The sequence below is a fragment of the Eurosta solidaginis genome, chromosome 5 (assembly GCF_040869045.1).
Source record: "Eurosta solidaginis isolate ZX-2024a chromosome 5, ASM4086904v1, whole genome shotgun sequence".
In the NCBI taxonomy this organism is placed as follows: Eukaryota; Metazoa; Arthropoda; class Insecta; order Diptera; family Tephritidae; genus Eurosta; species Eurosta solidaginis.
This window is the reverse complement of record NC_090323.1, coordinates 60829295-60854069: the sequence shown is the minus strand read 5'-3', so window position 1 is coordinate 60854069 and position 24775 is coordinate 60829295. Positions and strand designations below refer to the sequence as shown.

General features: G+C 38.0%; 1 protein-coding gene across 3 annotated transcripts in view; it reads right to left on the bottom strand.

The window, feature by feature from the left end:
• MED1 (Mediator complex subunit 1) overlaps positions 1-24775 on the bottom strand; it is an 89385-nt gene that overhangs the window by 38471 nt on the left and 26139 nt on the right. For 2 of the 3 annotated variants that reach the window (XM_067789767.1, XM_067789769.1), the window contains exon 2: positions 1355-1599. The exons of the other annotated variant lie outside the window; for it this stretch is intronic. In XM_067789767.1, coding sequence (XP_067645868.1) covers positions 1355-1409 — 55 coding nt within the window. In that variant the 5' untranslated portion in view covers positions 1410-1599. The remainder of the gene's footprint in view (positions 1-1354; positions 1600-24775) is intronic. 3 annotated transcript variants of the gene reach the window in all.

Genomic DNA, 24775 nt, shown 5'->3' with positions numbered 1-24775 from the left:
ATATACCTGCTGATGGGAGAACCGACACATCCGCTCCAAAACTTTTTGTTGGTGGACTTATCAAAGATATGTTAACGATTAATTGTAGAGCACCGGCCACTAGCTTCATCTAGTGACCGGCCGGCGAGTTTCCCTGATAGTGTTGCTTGAATGAGCATGGCTGTCGACAATTCTGGGCTTGAGACCTAAATCTACGATGGTAATAGCACCACTCGGTTGTATTAGCTGACTTACTTGTGTAACGCCCATGCGAATTTGAGCGAATTCTGCGTCGAAAGCGTTGTTTTTGAAGATTGCTAATAGCGGCGCTCAAAGTTGTTATTTGTTGTTGAAGATCCGATAGATTAGGAAACGATTGTATTGCCGCGACAGTTGATTGTTGTTGTGCTGAAATTGCTTGAATTTTATCTGCCATTACTGCAAGTGTGTCCAACGTTTCAGAAGATGCTGCCAAAACAGCTTGCGTTTGTGATGGTAGACGTTGTAGCCACAATGTTCGCAGGAAGTCATCGGTAACTCTGCCATGCGAGAGACCACGCATTTCCCGCAGAAGACAACTAGATTTTTTGTCCACTACGTCCAAATCAATCGTTCAACAACTTTTGGATTCTCTTTTCCTCGGAAATTGAAAAATGATCGACGAGACGTTGTTTAAGCTGTGTATATATATTCTGAGGTTGTGCCAGAATAATATCGTTTACCTGACTTAATATATCAGATTCTAATTCAGAAATAATCGTGAAATATTTTATTTTCTCCGACAGAATTCCGTGATGTTCGAACTGTGCTTCGATTTGTGCACACCATACCAATGGGTTTTCCTTCCAGAATTTCGGAATTCGTAGATGAATTCCTCCTTGTGAAAATGAATTCGAGTTGCTTGAAGATGCCACAATCGTGTTGCTGATTGTGGATGGCGGATTCGTGTTTATTGTGGTTGATTGCTGTGATGAGGCGGCATTGTCTCGGGAGCGTGTATTCGGCATGATACGTATGAATATGTTCACTGGTTCGGGGTCACTAATTTATCGTATTTAATAAATACGAAAATAACGTTCTTTATTTTTCAACAAATCTTTAACAACTAAAATTTATTTAGAGAAAAAATATTTTTTCATTTTGATATTTTATAAAAAGATATATATAAAAAATTGTTTGATAAAATTAAAATAAACAAGTTGTTTTTTAACAAGTGCATGTCCTACAGTTGTATAGTTTTAAATTTCATCATTGAAGTTTGATTTAATCGAAATATAATTTGTTACATCTTCCTTATTAGTTCATGAGTCATTATTGTTAATTAAAACTTGAATTAATAGAAAGAAAGTTGTGCCAATCAAATCGTAATACATACCGTGCGTGAGTATAATTCCCCATTCGCATTCAGGCACACCCCTATTGTTCAACATATGCTATATATACGGCCGATCAAATTTGCAAAACCGATGAAGCCTTTCCTTGAAATCATGTTTCTTTGTCCAGGATGAGGGGAAAGAATAAAATAATTGCTTTCAATTCATACACATATTTGACCTTTAATCCCAAGTGAGGTGAGAGAAATAAAGTCTGACCACTTTTGATTTCCGGTTTGTGATGGACCTTATTTGGGAATCGCCCACATATAAATAAACAAACAATTGCAAAGAAATTTTGTTTTGAAAAAGTCTAGCAAAATGCGTAATTTCACTTCGCTAGAATATCAATAAATACATTTGATTTGTTATTTTGGTAGAGCTAATTCATCTAATTAAAGGCTTGGTCAGCTAATTAAAATAAACAAAAACAGGTAAGGGTGTCTTAGTTCGGGTGAAATCGAATATTATATACTCAGCGTGAGTTTGAATTGTCCACCTCATTTCAGATAAATTACTTTTTCGAATTTCGTTACGAGGGATTTTTTTTGAGGCTTTAGAAATGTTTTGTAATGCTTGATCGGAATAGGGGCGTGGGAGCGCTCATTAAAAAAATAAAACTTGATCAGTGAAATATCATTGATACAAAACTAGTTTTCGCTAAGATATAGGTTATTTTTCTATTCTACAACCCTTTCAAACACCTATTATATAAAAGTGGGCGTGGTGTTTAACCGTTCCCGTCTACTTTTCCTAGATATATATATATATATACCTAATCTCATTACGATCCTTTAATTTTTCTTCGAGATATGGCTCCCGAAACATAGAAAATTATTGGTCATAAAAGGGGCGGTTCCGCGCCCATTTAAAAACAAGTAAGGAAAGCTAAGTTCGGGTGTAACCGAACATTACATACTCAGCTGAGAGCTTTGGAGACAAAATAAGGGAAAATCACCATTTAGCAAAATGAACCTAGGGTAACCCTGGAATGTGTTTGTATGACATGTGTATCAAATGAATGGTGTTAATGATTATTTAAAACGTAGTGGGCCTTAGTTCTATAGGTGGACGCCTTTTCGAGATATCGCAATAAGAGTGGACCAGGGGTGACTCTAGAATGTGTTTGTACGATATGGGCATCAAATGAAAGGTGTTAATGAGGGCTTTAAAAGGGAGTAGCCCTTAGTTGTATATGTGAAGGCGTTTTCGAGATATCGACCAAAATGTGGACCACGGTGACCCAGAACATCTTCTGTTGGGTACCGCTAATTTATTTATATATGTCATACCACGAACAGTATTCCTGCCAAGATTCCAAGGGCTTTTGATTTCGCCCTGCAGAACTTTTTCATTTTCTTCTACTCAATATGGAAGGTGTCACACCCATTTTTTTACAAAGTTTTTTCTAAAGTTATATTTTGCGTCAAAAAACCAATCCAATTACCATGTTTCATCTCTTTTTTCATATTTGGTACAGAATTATGGCATTTTTTTCATTTTTCGTAATTTTCGATATCGGAAAAGTGGGCGTGGTCATAGTCGGATTTCGGCCATATTTTATACCAAGATAAAGTGAATTCAGATAAGTACGTGAACTAAGTTTAGTTAAGATATATCGTTTTTTGCGCAAGTTATCGTGTTAACGGCCGAGCGGAAGGACAGACGGTCGACTGTGTATAAAAACTGGGCGTGGCTTCAACCGATTTCGCCCATTTTTTCGGTGATCGTCATAGAATCTACGTCCCTACCAAATTTCACAAGGATTGGTAAATTTTTGTTCGACGTATGGCATTAAAAGTATTCTAGACGAATTAAATGAAAAAGGGCGGAGTTACGCCCATTTTGAAAATTTCTTTTATCTTTGTATTTTGTTCCACCATATCATTACTGGAGTCGAATGTTGACATAATTTACTTTTATACTGTAAAGATATTAAATTTTTTGTTAAAATTTGACTAAAAAAAAATTTTTTTAAAGTGGGCGTGTTCGTCATTCGATTTCGCAAATTTTTATTTAGCACACATATAGTAATAGGAGTAACGTGCCTACCAAATTTCATCATGATATCTTCAACAACTGCCAAATACAAGCTTGCAAAACTTTTAAATTACCTTCTTTTAAAAGTGGGCGGTGCCACGCCCATTGTCCAATATTTTCCTAATTTTCTATTTTGCATCATAAGGTCAACGCACCTACCAAGTTTCATCGCCTTATCCGTCTTTGGTAATGAATTATCGCACTTTTCGATTTTTCGAAAATTTCGATATCGAAAAAGTGGGCGTGGTTGTAGTCCGATTTCGTTCATTTTAAAAAGCGATCTGAGATGAGCGCCCAGGAACCTACATACCAAATTTCATCAAGATACCTCAACATTTACTCAAGTTATCGTGTTTACAGACGGGCGGACGGACGGACGGACATGGCTAAATGAATTTCTTTTTTCCCCCATGCGAACAAAGTTAAAATATTCAGTGAGCTCTTTAAACATTCTAGATGAATTATTTACTAAATAATCAGGTTTTATGTCTTTCCAAAATGTTATATATGTAAAAAGTGGGCGCGGTTACCATCCGATTTCCCTCATTTTTAGTAGCGATGGGAGATAAGCTCCAAGGAACCCATATACCAAATTGCAATATTTTATTTTCAATATTTACTCAAGTTATCGTGTGCAAATGGACGGACAGAGGCTAAATGAATTACTTTTTTCATCATCATCATTTTGCTATATAGAAGTCAATATTTATCTCGATTCGTTTACGCCCGTTATGTTACCAAAGTTAATACACTCTGTGTGCAAAGCCCGCTGAGTATAGCAAGGTTGAACTTGTGTATCTTTAACTTAAATTTAGAGGTACTTTTGTTATTTCAAATTCTTGAAATCTTATTTTTTATTTACACGTCTCAGAACAGATAAAACTAATTAGGTGTAGGTACCCATTGTACTTTTCACTAAAAATATTAATAAAAGTTAATAACACACTTTGCAAATACATATGGGCAAGTCCTTGGTAACGGGCGCGACATTCGCACGCATTTCAATCTGCATAAAAGAAGACATGAACAGTGGACTGAGCGGATATTAAAATATTTAAAGCACAATTGTAAGTATGTACATATATATGACCATGTATATGATAAGGTTCGGACGCGGCAAGAAATAGAAGTAGTTTTTTAATACTTGTGAAAGTATGCAAAATTTAAGAAGCTAAGGGGAGATTTAACATTCCTTAAATGAGAGACAGAAGGTGAAATAGAGACCCAATGCCCGTAGAATTTCGAGACGTATACTGGTATATAACTTTCCCACTGTTTATTCTTCGATAAATGTTTAGGTCATCAAAAGTTAGTTTTATGGAAGAAATAGAACAGAAGTACAAAATAAATCAAAATTTAAAGAGGCTATTTACAATTTTGCATTCAAAAACTCACGAATATAATACATCCCCTGAAATTTGGATAATATATTCCAATTTAACCATTTCTAGTTAACAAATCTTTATATATAAAAATCACGTGTCACATTGTTTGTCCGCGATGGACTCCTAAACTACTGAACCGATTTTGAATTTGTTTTGCACCCCGTGTGTAGTTTGATCTAACTTGAAATATAGGATAGGTTATATCTCAGTTTATAGTCGCAATATTATTTTACTGCAAATTTTTTTATATGTTTGATAAGATTCACAAGAAAAATACAAGCTAGTTTGTATTGCTGTCTTTTGTGTCTTCATATGAAATTATTGAACACATCAATAACCAATAAAACCTACATTAAACCTTAAAATTCATATCTTGTTGAAATCAGAACTGATTTTAGATTTTCCTCAGATAATCCTTTGTATATATAAATTAAAAAAGAGATACAACAATTTAAATTTTCGTCATATTTTGTAAGACTTCTCTAACATCTCCAAGAATCAATTAACAATTTATGCACTGCTGAAAGCGCAAAATGCCCTCTTTCTGACGAGATATAAAGTTTTCTTCGTTGGCTAAACAGACATACAGTTATTGGCCTAAATATATAGATCAACTAATTGAAGAGAGGTAATGGACTTGAAAAATTTTAGACACCAATAAGAAATGTTACCCGAACTTTCCGGAAAAATTTTAGTAAACAGACCTATTTAACACCTGAAGGCTTTTTTAATTTCAAGTCGACGTTTGCTTACTAAGAAAATAATGAGGATAAGGGCAGGATCAATTTATAAAACCTCCGCTTTCCAAAGTTTTTTTAATGCTAAATAAAAGACTTGACAAAATTTTATTAAAATCAAAAGGACGTTATATTTTGTTAGTCTGACCACTTTTGATTTTCGGTTTGTGATGGACCTTATTTGGGAATCGCCCACATATAAATAAACAAACAATTGCAATGAAATTTTGTTTTGAAAAAACATAGCAAAATGCGTCATTTCATTTCGCTACAACATCAATAAATACATTTGACTTGTTATTTGTGTAAAGCTAATTCAGCTAATTAAAGAGCTGGTTCAGCTAATTAAAACAAACAAAAAACAAGTAAGGGTGTCTAAGTTTGGGTGTAACCGAATATTATATACTCAGTGTGAGTTTGAATTGTACAGTTCATTTCAGATAAATGATTTCTTTTTTTCTATTGAGGCTATAGAAATGTTTTATCGGAATAGAGGCGTGGCACCGCCCATTAAAAAAAATGTCTCCTAATTTCCTCTTACAATAAAACTTGGTAAGTGAAATATCATTGATACAAAACTACTTTTCGCTAAGATATAGGTTATTTTTTTATTCTACGAACTTTTTATATAAAAGTGGGCGTAGTCTTTAGCCGATCCCATCCATTTTTCCTAGAAGTATTTTCTGCTATAAGGAAAATATGTGTACCCAGTCTTATTATGACCCTTTAATATTTCTTCGAGTTATGGCGCCCGAAACATAGCTAATTGTTTAATCATAAAAGATGCGCTGCCACGCCCATTTTCAAAAATTAAATTTTTTTCCTTTTTCTTGTTATAATTTCACTTGGAAAATGAAACACCATTCATATAACATGTAATATATGTAAAAAGTGGGCGTGATTACCATCCGATTTCCTTCATTTTTAATAGCGATGGGAGATGAGCGCCAAGTAACCCATATACCAAATTGCAATATTTTATTCTCAATATTTACGCAAGTTATCGTGTACACCGACAGATGGACGGACGGATGGAAGGACGTGGCTAAATCAATTCCTTTTTTCATCCTCAGCATTTTGATATATATAAGTCTATATTTATCTCGATTCGTTTATGCCCGTTGTGTTACCAAAGTTAATACACTGTGTGTGTAAAGCTCGCTGAGTATAACAAGATTGAGCTTGTGTAGCTTTAACTTAAATTTAGAGGTACTTTTGTTATTTCAAATTCTTGAAATCTTATTTTTTATTTACACAACTCAATTAGGTATAAATAGCGCCCACAAAATTTATCTCGGTATACTTTATACGTTAAAAGTGGTAGAAAAGGTTTTAAATTAAAAAAATTACTCTACGAAATCAATTTGCGTTCTTTTTGTGCTGCTTAGCTGTCCTGCGCAATTTCATATTATAGATGACGAAGATTCAACTATAGAGCGCAGCAATACTTAAAGATAGAGAATATTTGTGTTGGTTTCATAGTCAGTGCTGAATGGGTGTTTACAGTAGCTCATTGTGTATATCATACACCAGATAAAAGAAAATTCGACATTGTAGCTGGTGCAACCAATACATCCAGAGAGGAAGGCAACTACGCAAAGTGGTGGCAATACGTTATGATAAACCATTTTCAGAACCAATTTGATATGATTTAGCTCTGATTAAAGTGGATAAACCCTTTGACCTGAATGATGCAACAGTAAAAGTAATAGAACTTTGCGATGCTTTAGACCTGCGCTCAACGCTGCAAATTAGTGGATGGAATGAACACGCATGGAACAGTCCTTTCCAAACTAAGTCCGTGCGAATAAAACACTGTAATGATGATTTTACCAAAATAATAATTTCTCTGAACGTAAGAGTGGTATGGAAAATCTGGAATTGCAGGCGTTCAGAATGGACGACTTTGTGCGGTGGCAGAAGAAGCGTGTTGGGATCCCATTGTGTGTATATATGTACATAAATGTAACAAAACCAAGATTTCATAGCTTTATAACAACACACGAGGAACAGAAGGGTGTTATTATAAATTGACTGTTGATTAGAATATGAACCAAACTCGGCTGAAAGGCTAGTTTCGAAACATTTTGAGATAGGGCATTTTCGAAACAGCAGTACGCAAAGTGGTGGCAATACGTTATGATAAACCATTTTCAGAACCAATTTGATATGATTTAGCTCTGATTAAAGTGGATAAACCCTTTGATCTGAATGATGCAACAGTAAAAGTAATAGAACTTTGCGATGCTTTAGACCTGCGCTCAACGCTGCAAATTAGTGGATGGAATGAACACGCATGGAACAGTCCTTTCCAAACTAAGTCCGTGCGAATAAAACACTGTAATGATGATTTTACCAAAATAATAATTTCTACTGAACGTTATGAGTGGTATGGAAAATCTGGAATTGCAGGCGTTCAGAATGGACGACTTTGTGCGGTGGCAGAAGAAGCGTGTTGGGATCCCATTGTGTGTATATATGTACATAAATGTAACAAAACCAAGATTTCATAGCTTTATAACAACACACGAGGAACAGAAGGGTGTTATTATAAATTGACTGTTGATTAGAATATGAACCAAACTCGGCTGAAAGGCTAGTTTCGAAACATTTTGAGATAGGGCATTTTCGAAACAGCAGTTGAGATATGGTGACGTTCCGCTCAGCAGTCGAAGTAATGATATTTTTTCTTATATCATCTAGAAATAAATTGTAATAATTGTGAATAAATAAATATTTTTTATTGTATGCAATGAAAGTGTGACGCATGTAAATTAATTAAGTTGTGAAGCAAAACTTTGCTCACAACTTTATAGTTCCCTCGTGTATGAATAGATCACGAGATGAAAACAAAATTGCGGAATGACTACTTTAAGTCCCTGACAAACTCCATGTAAAACAGCTGATCCAACGAATTCTATGGAAGTCAATCTAATCGGTTATTGAAGCCATTGAATAAAGCCTTAGTCATAACGATATCATAGCCAACCAATTAGGTTTTGGTTTTCTGCCACATCCATAATCTATAAAGTTTTGCGTTCACGAATTTATTCACATTTTGGGGATTTTATTTTTCGTTTCGAAATTTTTCGTATTTTCTATTTTATGAAGTTATGACATTTTTTAAATTAAGGCACCAATAAGATCTATGATTAAATGAAAATATGATTACGAATTAGGCGTTATGAGTATGGCAAATTTTTCAGGGCTTTTAAAGAGTGGATATTTTACCAAAATATAATTTGACTTTGGCAATAGTTGTCGCTGGATGTCGCACTGAGCGACCTTTTTGGAAAACCCTCAGAAAGCGGTGGCACTATTTTAAAAAATACTTGCAGCGGGACTGCGCCTATTCTCCTGAAATGAGAAATGGTTTTGCTGCGTTTGCCATAACAGGATCTTTTTAGAATGGTCACACTCTTGTCAGTGTGTCACGTCTAAGGGATGGTTGCACCGGACGGGATGTTCTTGGCTAAACCCTACGTCCTCGTAACATTTACAAATCTTTTGTGGCTCCTTGCTGTTCACGCCCAAGGGCGTCCCGTAGCCTGCGCTCTAAGCCTCCCCCGACTACCCTCTAGCAGCTCCGCTGGTCAGCAAGCTACAAGTTCCGCTGCTGCGCGCGCCCCACGACGCCACCAGCTCATACGGCCGCTCCTACTCATAACTACAATCTCTGTAGTATAGTGGGTAGCAATGCTGAGCATCAGCCTCTGTACCCGTCTTCTCCTCCCCCTCTTTCCGACACTAGCATTCGAGTAGGTCAGGGAAACAGACTCTTAGTCCATACCACATTTTGCACCGTTTTCCAGCACAGAATATATATGTTTGCGTTATCTGCCCAGTGCAACTCCTGCCTTGGACGGTGGCACTTTCGTAGATATTCTGGTCTCAGCGACGGCAACCCCCCAACGGGCTTCATCGCGCCATGCTGTCAGGCCGCAAACCCAGCTACACCGGGTACTCCAATGTTTACCCAGGGACGTCCAGTCCCAGGGCCATAACAGCACTTGCGTCCTGGCCTCCCTCAACTCAGGCGTAGTCACCAGTCACTTACCCCCAGATTGACGTCTTGCCCGTTGCACTTCTGAATACTGCAGTTAAACTGTAATTGGTAAACTGGGAAGGTCACGGAGATAGTTGATTTTATGAAGCGGCATAACATCCGCATTGCTGCGATCCAAGAGACTAAACTCACGGCAAGATTTGCTTTGCAGACCTGCTCCACAGAAAAAATCGCGAGAGCGGAAATGGAGGAGGTCTCGCGTTTGTCACCTATTTAATCTATTAGATCCCGACATCGGTCGCAGGAACATTGTACTGGAACGTCAAGGTATATCTGTCCGGCGAGGCGATGTAAATTGAGAAGTCATCAACATCTACATCCCTCCTGTCACCTGTTGCCCCTGTGGATACTGCCCTGACATCAGCCATACTCCTTTCGCTCGAGCGACTTCATCACCATTTAGAAACGCACTTTCATCAACTTTATGAAAAGAAGGTGGGAAGATTACAAAACTTATACTGACAATCGTTTTGCTGCCCTATGCAGACTGATGCCCGTCAAGAGAGTGTGCTTTCCACAAGGTCATTGATTCAGCTTCGGCTCGTTTTATTCCCGCCAGAAGAATCCGGGAAAACGGGCAACATTTTCCAGCGGGGGCAACTCTAGCGAGAGAACGTGATCTTATAAGACAGCATGACCTCGGCGGCACTCAAATAAGGGATATAAACCAACGCATCAGATTGCTAGTGGATGAACACAAGCGGGCGAAATGGGAAAGTGCGAACGTTTTTTGAAGACAATATTGTTACGAATGTTAGCAAAACTAAGGGGTGCTGCCATCTCTAGGCCGATCCTAAGCAGTGACGTGAATTCACATCAATAATTCAATCATTATGTACTACATAAACGAATCAATAATTGCGTCTACACATATGTACGTATACGAGCAGCGGAGAAGCAATGCACAAACACATGCATATATCTTATCTGAAATGCTCCTAAAGGTATGCAATTGTGATTGCGGAAGTGTCGCTCACTCATACAAGCGCATGGGGTATGAGGGAAGCTATAAAAATTATAAATCTGTAGCTGAGAATTTATAACTAACTAAGTAAATTCTGGAAGCGCCTAGAATATGCCACGAGGAAATCACAGAGTATAAAAGCACCAGCGGTAGAGGCGCTATAATCAGTTTCAGTTAAGCACGCTATTGTCGGGCAATAGATCAGTTTCATTTAAGCTATCAGTCAGTTTGGTTATTAAGCCAGCTAGTTGCAAAGTATAAGTGTTATTGTGAAGTACTTTAATAAAGGCCATTTTTCCATTATGCAATATTGGAGTTATTTATTCAATAGTTTAGTGATTCGAACATTAGCAGAATATTGCAAATAAGGGGAATTGCAGAAAATTCGTTACAATTGGTGTCAGAAGAGGAATTGTTGAATAAATTCCAGAGGACAACAAGGACATGGCGAAGTTCAGTGAATTGAAGATCCAGAAACTGAAGAAAGAGTTGGAGAGCCGTGGATTGAATACAACCGGCATTAAACTCGAACTTCAGGCACGACTACAAGAGGCAATGGAAGCAGACGGAATTAACGTGGAAGAGTATGTCTTTCCTCTTGATGGCGAGGAGACAACAAAAATTGAAGAGGAAAATGAAACATCGCAGACAGTTACCAACACAGACTTGAACGTGATATTGGCTGCAATATCTGCACAAACGTCGACAGTAACATCGAAAATTGAAGCACAAGAAACACGTATTTCAGAAATGTCGACACAGATAACATCCAAGATGGAAACTCAACTGGAAGAACAGAAAACATATATGGCATCCCAACTGGAAGAGCAAAAGACATATATGACATCTCAGTTGGCTGAGCAGTTGAAAGCACAGGAGGCCAGCATATCCTCGTAGCTGGAGGCACAGGAGATAAGGGTAACATCGAAGCTGGAGGCCCAGGATACAAAAATTTTACAGTTTGAGGAAAAAATCGAGGCCGAGGTGGATGCTTTGAGAGGACGTATACAGCAGTTGCAACTAAATCGCCCAGCAGTTCCAACGAGTAATCCAAAGGTAAAAACGCCATCTTTTGACGGCTCTGTTCCTTTCCAGGTGTTTAAGATTCAGTTTGAGAAGACCGCAGCAGTGAACAACTGGAGTGCTGAAGATAAAGTTGCTGCATTATTCGTGGCATTGAAAGGATCTGCTGCTGAAATCCTACAGACTATTTCCGAGGGAGAGCGGAACAACTACGAAACATTGATGAGCGCTCTAGAGAGGCGATACGGAAGCGAACACAGGAAGCAGATATACCAAATAGAGTTGCAAAACCGCTACCAAAAACCTAATGAGACTTTGCAGGAGTTTGCGTCAGATATCGAAAGGCTTGCACATTTGGCGAATGCCGACGCACCCGTGGAATACACCGAAACGGTAAAAATTCAGAGCTTTATAAATGGCATACGGGACGTCGAAACGAAGAGAGCCACATACACAAACCCAAAGCCAACATTTGCAGAAACGGTATCGCATGCACTGACTCAGGAAACAGCCTCACTTTTGAGTAAGCCAGCATACAAAGCTCATCGCGTGGAAGTGGAAAGGGCAGACTGGGTAGACGCAATTTTGGAAGCATTGAAGGGTACGCAGCAGAAGAATAATGATGCAGTCAAATGCTTTAAGTGTGGAAAGCCAGGGCATATTGCGCGTTATTGCAACACGAACCCTAACAGTTCCAACAATGTGGGTGGCCGTAAACGCAAAGCTGGAGGAGATGAGCAAGAGCGAGTAAGATGTAGAGATCGAGAGCTAGATCCAGCTATTGAATGCCCTGTGATATCTGTGTTGCAAATTGGTAGAAAATCGAGCAGTCTTACCGTCACAGGGAATGTGGATGGTAAAGAACGTGTACTGACTGTAGATACGGGCGCATCTCATTCCTTGATTCGATCTGATTTGGTCTACAGGAGAGTAAAGTCATTACCTGGAGCAAGGTTGCGTACGGTCACTGGCGAGTATAACCAAGTCCGGGGAGAAGTGATCTGTGAAGTCTTAATTGGGAAGGTCATGGTTTTACACAAATTCGTTGTGGCGGAGGTTGTTGATGAAGTTATATTGGGAGTGGACTTCTTAGTTGACCATGACATCAGCATCGATATGCCAAGAAAGATTATGCGCTATGAGAAGAAGAGGGGTTCAGCACTAATCGAGTACTGGTGAAAGAGATCCGACAAAAACCGCAAAAGTCAAAGGCAGCAGATCGGGCAAGGGTTGATGGAACGAATGGGCCAAACAAATCAAAATCGAAGGTACCTGTGAGAGAAACACTGGCATTGAAAAGCCCTAACGCACGTACTAAAACGAAGGAAAGAACTTCGCAGAAAGAATACAAGGGTGGTTTCAAGCCAGAGCACTCTACTCTCGTGAAGCGACGGAACGATACTGATTATGCAAAGCAAATCCGTCCAGCACAAGCTCTACGAAGTAGTTTATTGGCCAAACAACAGAGTGTGAAGGAACGAACCAGGGATTTGAGTAGTACGATGAAACACAGGTACGATGAGAACAATAATTCGAAAGGTTTTTTGGCGGGAGATTTGGTACTGTTATACAACCCTCACCGGCAGAAAGGTGTTCCATCCAAATTTCGGTGCAGTTGGGAAGGCCCGTACAAAGTTGTGAAGAAGATCAGTGACACCATCTACCGCATACAAACAATCCGGAAACCACGGAGTAGAAGAGTGGTACATTTGGAGATCCTAGCGGCGTTTAGATCGGGAGATTTGTCTGATCGGGACTATCAGACTTAGGTGGAGGGCAGTGTTACGAATGTTAGCAAAACTAAGGGGTGCTGCCATCTCTAGGCCGATGCTAAGCAGTGACGTGAATTCACATCAATAATTCAATCATTATGTACTACATAAACGAATCAATAATTGCGTCTACACATATGTACGTATACGAGCAGCGGAGAAGCAATGCACAAACACATGCATATATCTTATCTAAAATGCTCCTAAAGGTATGCAATTGTGATTGTGGAAGTGTCGCTCACACATACAAGCGCATGGGGTATGAGAGAAGCTATACAAATTATACATCTGCAGCTGAGAATTTATAACTAACTAAGTAAATCCTGGAAGCGCCTAGAATATGCCACGAGGAAATCACAGAGTATAAAAGCACCAGCGGTAGAGGCGCTATAATCAGTTTCAGCCACAGATGACATGATATGAAACTTCTCGCTCTCTGAGAGCGCGTGAAAATGTGCATTTTTTATAATATTGGCCATAGATACCATCATGCTCAAAATCAAATTTGGGCATTTCAGAATAACTTTGGGGTATTTTACATGGTAAAGGTTTAATTTATAATTTTCACTGAAAACTTACTCAAGATTGTCAAATGGGATATCAAAAAACTCGAATTTTTGTCAGGATTACAAATCCGAAGAAAAAATAACTATTTTTCAACCGTGGAAAATTTATCAGTGACAACACCTTTCATCGAAGGGCTGCACACGAAACGGGTTTTGATAGCAGCTTTCGATTGGAGAAAAAGTCAGCTTCTTAGTCTTCGCATTGATGTAAATGGATGCATAAAGGCCAGGTTTTTGTGGAGCGTTGCAACATTCCACTTTTGACAGCTGAGATAAATTGTAGGTATACGTATAGGGTAACGCAACATGTATAATTAACAGCCTTTTGCGGACGACAACGTAGATACTTCACCAAGTGATCTAATTTCGTAATTTCTTATAAATTTTTTGCGTTTTTTATTGTATGTGGATATACATATGTATGTAAATAAACATTTTGGTCGCATCAAAGTGAAGAAGGTGCTAGCCGTTCATTGTTATCTTATGGCGGTGCCAGCGCAACAAAGCAAAGCAACGCAATCGAAGTATATTATTTCATATTTTTTCACTTATCTACTACAAAATATTTCTACAAAACTTTGCCTTTTTTATAAATTTTAATAAGTTTCTATCACCTTACTTCCTGATTTTTTAAAAATAATGAAACCGAACGGATTTCTTGGAGTTTTTTTTTTTTTTGGGTAGTTTAGGCAACTCTATAGCCATATGATGTTCAAGACCCATTCTTGGAAACGAACGAACTTTTGTTTACAATCGAATGAAATTCAATACCCATTCCTGGAAACGAATTGAGAGAGAATAAAAGTTTCGTATCATGTCATCAGGGGTTTCAGCAAAGAAATTGAAATTATAAGAAGGTTGAACTCGCTGCTTCAAAATTCAGCGAGAAAACAAAAATTTTCTGAAAGAGCTGGTTAGTGGAGTTCACCATACTCTTTGGCTCGTCTTTCGCACCGCGCGGCGAAAACGATTTATAATTGAATTTTCGTGATTTTCGTGACGTTTTGTTTTGATGTCAAGCAGTGTCGGTCGCGTAATTTTGTTTTCGTTTCAGTGATAAAAATGTTTAATAATTGCAGGCATGCTTAACCAACGAAACGATATCATTTCGTTACGATAATCAACGTTAATAAACGAAACGAAGTCATTTCGTTTCGTTTATTAACGTTAAGAACGTCAAAATAACGTTAATTTGACGATCTTAACGTTAATAAACGAAACGAAATGACATGCCTGAATAATTGAATGAAATTTAACGTGTTAAAGTGTTTTTCAATAAATTAATTTGCGGGAAGTGATAGAAAACTTGAAATTGTAGTTTAAAAGTGATACAAAGAAATTGTGAAGTGCTTGAAAGAAGTGGAAGTATCAAAACAAAAATATGGAAGAAGAAGAGATGTAAACAAGGAAAAAGTGTTAGTTTTGTGTTCTAATATTGTTAAAGTTGCCAAAATCACTTCGTTTTCTGACGTCGTCGCGTCAAGTTCGGTTTTCCCCACAACTCAACCGCGTGCTATCAAGGGGCTTTACTCACGCGGTTTGAGAATAAAATGGCGGATAGTGCGGGAGTCGAAAAGACAATATTAATTAAAAATACTTACAAATTGTGCGCTGTATTGTAAAAATATGCAAATTGTGCATATAAATAACAAATGAAATGGATAACCTGGCGTGGGCCACATAATACCAACTCGATTTACGTAAAACTGTCGTAACGGGAAAATCATTGAAGACACTTGGCAACAAGCCACTGAAAATTAATGTTTTTACATACATACAAATGGAAATAAAATTCTCGGAAATAAACGGGACAATTTAACGGAGTAACTAAAATGTACAGTCATGTACACATAACCTGAATAAATATAAAATATAATAACGGAAAAGACGAAAATTACCAAAATTGGACAAAAACAACAATGGAATGGACTGGGGAATCTGTATATATTGAATTAAAACTTACAAAATACACAAATTAAATAAACGAAAAATAATTACCAAAATTGGACAAAAACAACAATGGAATGGACTGGTGGAATCGAGATAAAACTTACCGGATTAGACAAATTGGATTTGAATCATACAACCAAAAAGTGATATTTAAACAAAGAAAGTGGACAAAAATACCAACTCAAACTGAAAATTAACAAAAATTGAAACTATTGTGATATGAAGATTTGGAAAATATCAACAAATTAAAGACCTTTACCAAATTAAATTGGACATAAACACAAATTTTATAAATAATCAAACATACATATAACTATAATTTGAAAATAACCTGGCGTGGTGCCATGAAAAAACCAGTTAACAAAGCACATAATTAAATACAAATAGCAAGCTACTACACATGGTTCTGGCCAGTTGGTATTACCATTGTGTATTAGTGGAGCCTAAATTACTTACATACTATGGAAAGTTAATCCAGAAATTAATCATTTTATGCATTGGACAATAACCTGGAACTGGGACTTTCAAATATAAGAAGGTCCTCCTCCATGCAATCAAATCCCAAAAAAAAAAAAAAAAAAAAAAGTTGCCAAAATAAGTATTTATTTATATTTATGTTGCATAAGTTGTATTTGAAAGCTGTGCAAAAATATATAAATAAGCAAATATTTTGGTTTCCATCAAACCATCAAATCAAAACAATGGTGAAGCTAATGAACTGTGTACATATGTATGTACATATATAGTGAAGCAGTGTGTGAGAAAATTAAAAAGTAAACAAAGATACCAAGCCAAGGACAAGTTTTGGTGTTTGAAAACTAATAACAATTGCCAAAACGAGTGTTGAATTATACTTTGTTTGCATTAGTTGCATACGAAAGCTGTGCAAAAATATATAAATAAGCAAATGTTTTGGTTGCATCAATGGGATTTTGTAATTTGTTTGTAGATCAGATGAAGGCGGGAACAAAAGATTTTTTCTACTATTTCTAAAGTGCGAAATATGAGATTGCTGTACTCACCCTCATGCGTTAAATTCTTTGCGTAAAAGGAGTTGCATACATGTGTCCGTATGAACACGAAAAAATTCGTTTCATATTTTTGACGGACACGCGCTAATTTTTATGAGCGCCTGGTAAAGTAAAAATTTCTCTACAAATAATTCTTCTTCCTTAAAACTTTACAAGATGATGGATGGGGTGGGGTGATGACGGATAAGATAGGATTTCTTTTCTACAAAATATTTTGCAAAATAAATTAGAGAAATTTGCTTTATGATGAGAAGTAGGAGGGAATGGAAGGTTTCCTCGCCTAAGTTATAAGATTGTGTTAGTTTGGCCTATACGTACGTGGCCAGACGAAAAGTGTGTATGTATTAGTAACAAGAATCGAAATAAAATCAAATTTTAAATTTTGTCTGACTGCTCTGCCATCGATTTCTTGTTCTTCCCTTTATGGCTGTTGATCAGACGTAGGCGGGAATGTCAGATTTCCTCGCCAAAATCTAAAGTTGTAGTAGGTTTGGTCTATATGTACGAGGCCGGACGAAATGTTTGAATGTGTTGGTAATAAGAATCGACACAAAATAAAAATTTAGGATTTGATTTTCGTGCTTGTGAATGAGGAGAAGGCGGGTATGGAAGTTAAGAAAAATGTTTGCATATTTTTAGCGACATTTGCTATTTTATATGGTCGCCTATTACCATGCCAGCTTTCGATGGTCTTGAAATGCCCTTTTTATACTCAGTTGAGCAGAGCTCAACTTTGATTGGATAACGGTTGGTTGTACAGGTATAAAGGAATCGAGATAGATATAGACTTCCATATATCAAAATCATCAGTATCGAAAAAAAATTCGATTGAGCCTTGTCCGTCCATCCGTCCGTCTGACCGTTAACACGATAAATTGAGTAAATTTTGAAGTATCTTGATGAAATTTGGTATGTAGGCCTGGTCCACCTTTATGGCGATATCCCTAAATGGCGTCCATCTATAGAACTATGGCCCACTTCCTCTTAAAATACTCTTTAATACCTTCCATTTGATACACATGTCATACAAACACATTCCAGGGTTACCCTAGGTTCTTTTTACAACATTGTGATTTTCCCTTACTTTGTCTCCACAGCTCTCAACTGAGTATGTAATGTTCGGTTACACCCGAACTTAGCCTTCCTTACTTGTTTCCTTTGAGAACAATTTCTAACAATGGAAAGTAATTCAACAATTGTTTGAATTTGGCTAACTTTTGATTTTGTCAAATGGGTTTAGCTCATTTATTTATATTCTTACAACAAATTTTGCTTTGATATTGTAAGAAAACGCCTTATCGGCAAAATTTTGCTATTTTGGCGCATTTTTATAATTTCAGCTAAAAAAAAAAAAGAAGAATTAACTTGAGCGGGCTTCGAACCCACAAAAACCTACAAAAAATCATCAGCCTATACAGCTACGCTACATAAGCTAATAAAGTTTAATAGCCTAACAGCCAGTTATTTATATGCATGGTGCATGAGTTTCAGTGTAGTGAGTGGTGAGTGAATGCGTGGGACATACATACTAAGTAACGGTAATTTCTGACTTCTAAACATTGTCACGTACACCTGTTAGAAGGTGAATCCGCCCCTTTGCGCAATCAAGGTGGAATGTCCCCCAGCTAGCTCAGGGCGAGAGGTCGGGGCCCTTAACCCTTGTCCACCTTGATGCGGGGCGGATGTCACAATCATCATCATCTGACTTCCGTGCATTCCCCTCGCAGAAAGCCCACCCTGCCTTGGACCGCTCGAATTTCTGCTTGGCAGCGAGTCCCCTTTTCCTCTGCTCCAAATGACCCTACATACTCACCCTAATGTCATCTTCCCCCTCCCCAACCGATTAAATTTTTAGCAAACCATTATCTCTTTCACTTTTAATTCACTTTCACATTATTTTATAAAAATATCTTAATCCTATATAAGAATTCAAAAAAAAAAACAACGTTCTCTGAAACGATTCAAAATTTTAAACTTATTCCTGTACGAGGCTATATGTTTGTAAGAACAGAATTTTTACGAGTTTCTGACCAACAGATCTTTCAGACAAACGAATAACAAAAAAATGTTCGCAAGATATGATTTACAACCCTAAACGATTATATATACATACATTCTGCACAAGCTCCATATTTAGGCATGAAAGCGTTTCTCCTAATAAAAACAAAGTTTCAAAAAAAAAAACCTATACATATACGAAAATTATTTTATATAAAAAGTTTACATAAATCCCCTATAAATAATTGGCTATTCCGACAAAAGAACACATCCATGTATTATACATTTTGACAAATAAAGTCGCATTATGCCATATAAAAGAAATCCTCAGTCACTGAACACCAAAATAAATTATAACATATTTCTTAGGCCTTTCTGCCACCAAAGATAGGCCAAACATTCATATGCTCAATAGGAGCGAAGTTCGACCAAGACACGATACAATACCCTAATGCCTACCTAACAGAGCTCTATTATGGAGGTTAAGGGAAATTGGTGTGAGCTGGTTTTTCCCAGCTATTACAAAAAAAAGTGTTTGAAAGGACATGCGAAATTACTCAAAATTGACTATTTGGCCCCTTTTGGTCACCGAACAGCTCTTTACAAACTTTACTGCGATGTCACTTGAATTTAAACAAATGCGATTTGGACAAAAAAAAAATACTTAAATTAGCCTACCCTCATACGTATATTAACGTTTCGACCTTTTGGTTGCTTTAATTTTCCCCGTTTTCTTTGAAAGGTGGATTTTGATGCACTCAACACTCCCGATTGCTGTCTTCGATCGTTATATTTGTGAAGAAAACCCTTTATAGCATGGCAATTATGGTAAGATGGTGATGAAAAGTTTATGTAAAAGCAATATCCCTGGCGCTACGCAAGAGCTTTTCGGCACTAGAGATGATCCTTCCACTGGAGGGACGAAAGGCTTTATTAGCGCGGATTCAAATAGGTTTGAGGATTTCACGCCCGTTTGGCATTTACGCTCCTCAAGCATTACATGTATCCTCGCCAAGTCTAGGTTAGACATTAGGGTGGATAAAAAAAAATAGAAATGTATCCCCAAGACAACAAAAATTTACCAAAAAAAAATTATTTAAATTATTCTTTTATCGAAGTATAAAGAGGGTGGAGTGGGGATTTACACTCCCTGAAATCCGGGCCTGCATACGCATTATGCCAGTGCCGGATTTCTTGAGGAGATTGGCGACCGAAGTCGAGGACGAGGTTAGGTAAATCCCAAACGGCGCGAAAATCCTTATACGCAAACAAAACAACACTATACTGTTCTAACACTCACCAGATAAGAAGTATTCCACATCCTTTATGCTCGCCGAAGGCTCCTGCCTAAATTTGAAAGTTTTTTTTTTTTTTGTCGCCCGAGCGCGCGATATATATATTTGGCTGGTTTGCCTTTTTATGGGGATTTTCTTTTGGTTTTCTTTTTAATAACAAAAACACCACTTTATTATTTAAACAATACAGATCGGTTCATAAGTTTTCGCGCACAGGGATTTAATTATTTAATGATACTTAAAAGAATTTTCATGCGGGCGGCGCGCTGCAGACTTGTATGCTGCTATGTTCAACAACTGTCTTCTTTTTCTACAGTTAGCTATTCTTATATAGCCTGTGTTCGTGAGGAACACCGTTTTCATATGCCGTTTTATCTCGTCATCCTTACATCAACCGCAACCATTGTCGCTCTATAGCCATCCCTGTCCTGTCCTTATTTCTCCACACCATTATCGCTCATCTGGCAACCCTTCGAAACGAGCTTTTACAAATTTCCCCATATTGGGATTTTTGTTGATATTCTTTACCTTGACGTTTCGCGTTTGTTTATATTTTTGTGCGCTAATTAATATCGTGGCAATTAAATATTGATTTCGCGTTCGATTCTTTTTTTTTTCTTTTATTAAGTGCAGTGATTTGGTGTAGCTAGCATAAAAAAGACCAAAATGGTTATGTGCTGCATTTGTCCCAGATAATATGCAGTTGGGCTGGCTATGGAAGAAGTCACTTCCATGCATATGGTGCAGGGGCCGGGATCCAAAATAACAAAAGTGAGAAATTTGGGGTTGACTGCTTATAGCGTCCCAAAAATTATCGGTGGAGGTGGCCAACGACGACCAAACGCCTCAGGCACATCAAAAAGGTAATCATACTGAAAATTTTACTTCTAAATATCTGCAGTTGAAGCTGACAATTTTCATGTGGTTGTTGTAATTCTGATGCCTTTGTTACCCAACACAAAAAAATGTGCACTTATATAAGTGGCTCATGCTTTCCTGGCTAAAATAATTTAATTTTTTTTTTTCTTTTTCAGTGCGGAAATAGGAGGTTCCGGTTTTGAGGCGTAGCGGGCGCGGTGTTGGAATCCTGGAATGCCGAGTTTACGGGAAGTATATATGACTTGTACACGTGTGTCTAAGGGTTATTACTTTTGCCTACTTTTATTCTGTCTTTCTAGGTAACTTTGCCCATGACTTGGAAGTTCAGCCGTACCGCTCGAGCGGGCCAAAGTGCGATCAACGCGGGGAACACCCACACCCTGACAACGTCTCCTGCCTCGAGAGCTTAGCCGGGCATATGTTACGGGAAGTAAAAAAAAACTGAGATATGTACTTAAGATTCGTTACTTTTTGTAATCTTTCTTTTCTTTCTAGTAGGAAAATTTTGCATCACCACTTCTGCAGGAATACCCTACCCCCGACTTGACCCTCATCGAAGGTGGTATTCACAGCAAGTAATGAAATATATTTGTATAAAGTTAATTACAGTTTGTCCTTCTTTCAGGTCATCGCAGCGGCATTTTAGTATTAAGTTATATAGTACACAATTGCGTAGTTTTAAGTTATTTAACCGTAAGTTATTTAGTTCTAGGTTGACTAATATTAAGTTAATTAGTATTAAGTTATTGAGCATTAGGTTCGTTAGTGCTAGCCTCTTTGGCGTTCGGTTCCTTAGGTTGCGGTTATTGTTTAAGGTCCTTCGCGTGCCAGGCCCCTAAACTCTTCCCTGCCAACGACTCTAATAGGTACATGTTGTTCCCTAATGCCCTTGAAATGCGACACTTTGTGAACTTGCGACAAAATTTCGAATTTACATTCTGTTTAAAGTCGCTAAGTACAAAGTTACGTTTATAGATTTCCTGACCAGGTTTGAACTGTATTTCGCGGACTCTTTTATTGTAGCGAACCGCGTTTGTCTCGTATGCTTCGTGCAAATTTTCTTTTATCCTTTCGCGCATTAACCTTAATTTATCACTATGGTCGAGAAAGAAGACTTCATTATCGCTCATGCTATCCAATTTCCGTGCCAATGCATAGTCTGCCCCGTTCGTGAACATATTGAAACCGAACAGCGCGAAGTATGGCGACACCCCTGTTGCGGAATGAACTGCACTACGAAGTGAACATTCTATCTCAGTTAGATATAGGTCCCAATCCCGATGGTCGTTCTCTAGGTAGGATCTAATAGCAGCTAACACAGACTGATTCGCCCGTTCAGCAGCATTCGACTGCGGTGAATAAAAAGCTGTTTTTAAATGTTTAACTCCATAGGCTTCTAACAGTTCCGAGAATTGTTTGGACATAAATTGTTTTCCATTATCGGAATGTAATATTTCCGGCACCCCAAATTTGTGAAAGATTTCACCGGTTAGAAATTTAACCACATTGCTTGCGGTAGCTTCACGCATCGCCTTTAAAAAGATAAACTTAGAAAAGTGGTCAACGACGATGAAAATAAAACAATTTCCACGTTTAGACCTCGGGTATTTGCCTAAGAAGTCGACATATATTTTCTGAAATGGCCGGACTGTTACTACCTCTTTACCGATCCCTGGCTTCATAACCGCATTACAGGGTTTTGTCTCTTTACAAGTTTGACATTCCCGCACGAAGTTGCGAACCTGTACCACCATGTTAGGCCAATAATACAACCTCCTTAGCCGATGCAACGTCTTCGCCATACCCCCATGCGCAGCTATTTCTGGGCAATGTGCATTTTCAATGAGAGTTGAGGTCAACGCCTCAGGGACCCACAACTTCCATTCATTTTCTCCTAATTCTACGTTTTTCGACAAAAACTTTTTAAAAACCATGCCGTCTTCTACCTTTAGATCAGGCAGCCTTTCCTTGTTGTTTTCTATCGTACCAATTAGTTCTTTGTATTCTTTGGATTCAAATTCGACCGTATCCATGTTGCCTATGGGGGATTCTGTAATCTCTTCAATGCAACGAGAGAGCGTGTCAGCCTCTATATTATCCGAACCTTTACGATGTTCTATCTCAAAATTGAAAGCTTGTAGCTGTAGTGACCACCTAGCAAGTCTCCCATTCAAATCTTTTAACGACATCAACCATTTAAGACTAGCATGGTCAGTCACAATTGTAAATGGCATTAAATCTATATACGGTCGAAATTTCTTGACGGCCATCACCGCTGCAAGACATTCCTTCTCCGTCGTGCTATACTTCCTCTGGCAATCATTAAATTTTTGCGAATAGTATGCGATGGGTTTCTCCGCCCCATCGCTTTCTTTTTGGTACAGTACTGCTCCCAGACCGTAGTCAGATGCATCGCATTGTACCCAAAATCTTTTTGCAAAATCAGGATGCCTAAGTACCGGAGCGCTCGTCAGAGCTCTTTTCAAGCTATTAAATGCTTCAATAGCTTCTGCAGACAATTCAAATTTGTTACCTTTCTTCAACGAATCGGTCAAAGGCGCAGCCATTGTGGCGAAATCTTTTATAAATCTCCTATACCATCCTGCAGTTCCGAGGAAACTGCGCACCTCTTTTACCGTTTTTGGAACAGGGATTTTCTGTATTGCTTTGACCTTCTCAGGATCTGTCTTTAACATCCCGCCTCCTACAATATAACCTAAATATGGCAATTCTTTAAAACAAAATTTCGATTTTTTTAATCCAATCGTAAGGTTCGCGTCTCTTAAGCAGATGACGACTTCTTGTAAAATTCGGAGATGTGAGTCAAAGTCAGGAGCGATAATTAGTAAGTCATCCAAATAGATAAAAACATTTGACTTTAATCTTTGTGGAATGACACGGTCCATTAGGCGACATAGTCTTTGGGCAGCGTTGCACAGTCCAAACGGCATAGTTACGAATTGATAGAGTGGGCGTCCAGGCACAGTGAAAGCGGTATAGGGTTTGCTCTCGTCGTCTAGTTCGATTTGCCAAAAAGCAAATTTTAAGTCGACGCTACTTATAAAATGTGTGTCGTCGATGCGACTTAATATTCCTTCTATGTTTTGTAGGGGGTATGCATCTTTTACCGTGACGGCGTTTAGTTTACGAGCGTCTAAACAAAAGCGGTTTTTTCCCGGTTTTCTTACCACTGTTGTTCGGTTGCTCCACGGGCTCTCACTCTCCTCTATTACGCCCAACTCCAACATTTTGTCGACCTCTTCGTATACGATGGCTTGCATCGCCGGCGAAAGAGGGTAATGTCGCTCCTTAATCGGTACTGTTTCGTCGACCAACTTGATTATATGTTTTTCTAAGCTTGTGCGTCCCAACCCGTGATCTTCATAGGTTCTGAAACCCTGGACTACCTTTTCCAAACGCTCTTTCTGCTCTGGCGTTAAACAGTGTAAGACACGACGTTCGTTCCTGTCTTCATCAGATACCAAATCTTGCTCTATTTTTGTTAGATCTATTTCATTAACGGAAATAACTTCCGGTGCCAGCTCGAAATTTCTCCAAAAATCTACCCCAAGATAAATCTTTTGTTCTAAATATGGACATAAAAAAAATGTAATTTTCTGTTCTACTGTATTGAACTTTACCGGTAAAGTTGTTTTGCCTAAGACATTATGTCGGCGGCCACCTGCAGTTTTGACAGAAGACACGTAACGTTCGATA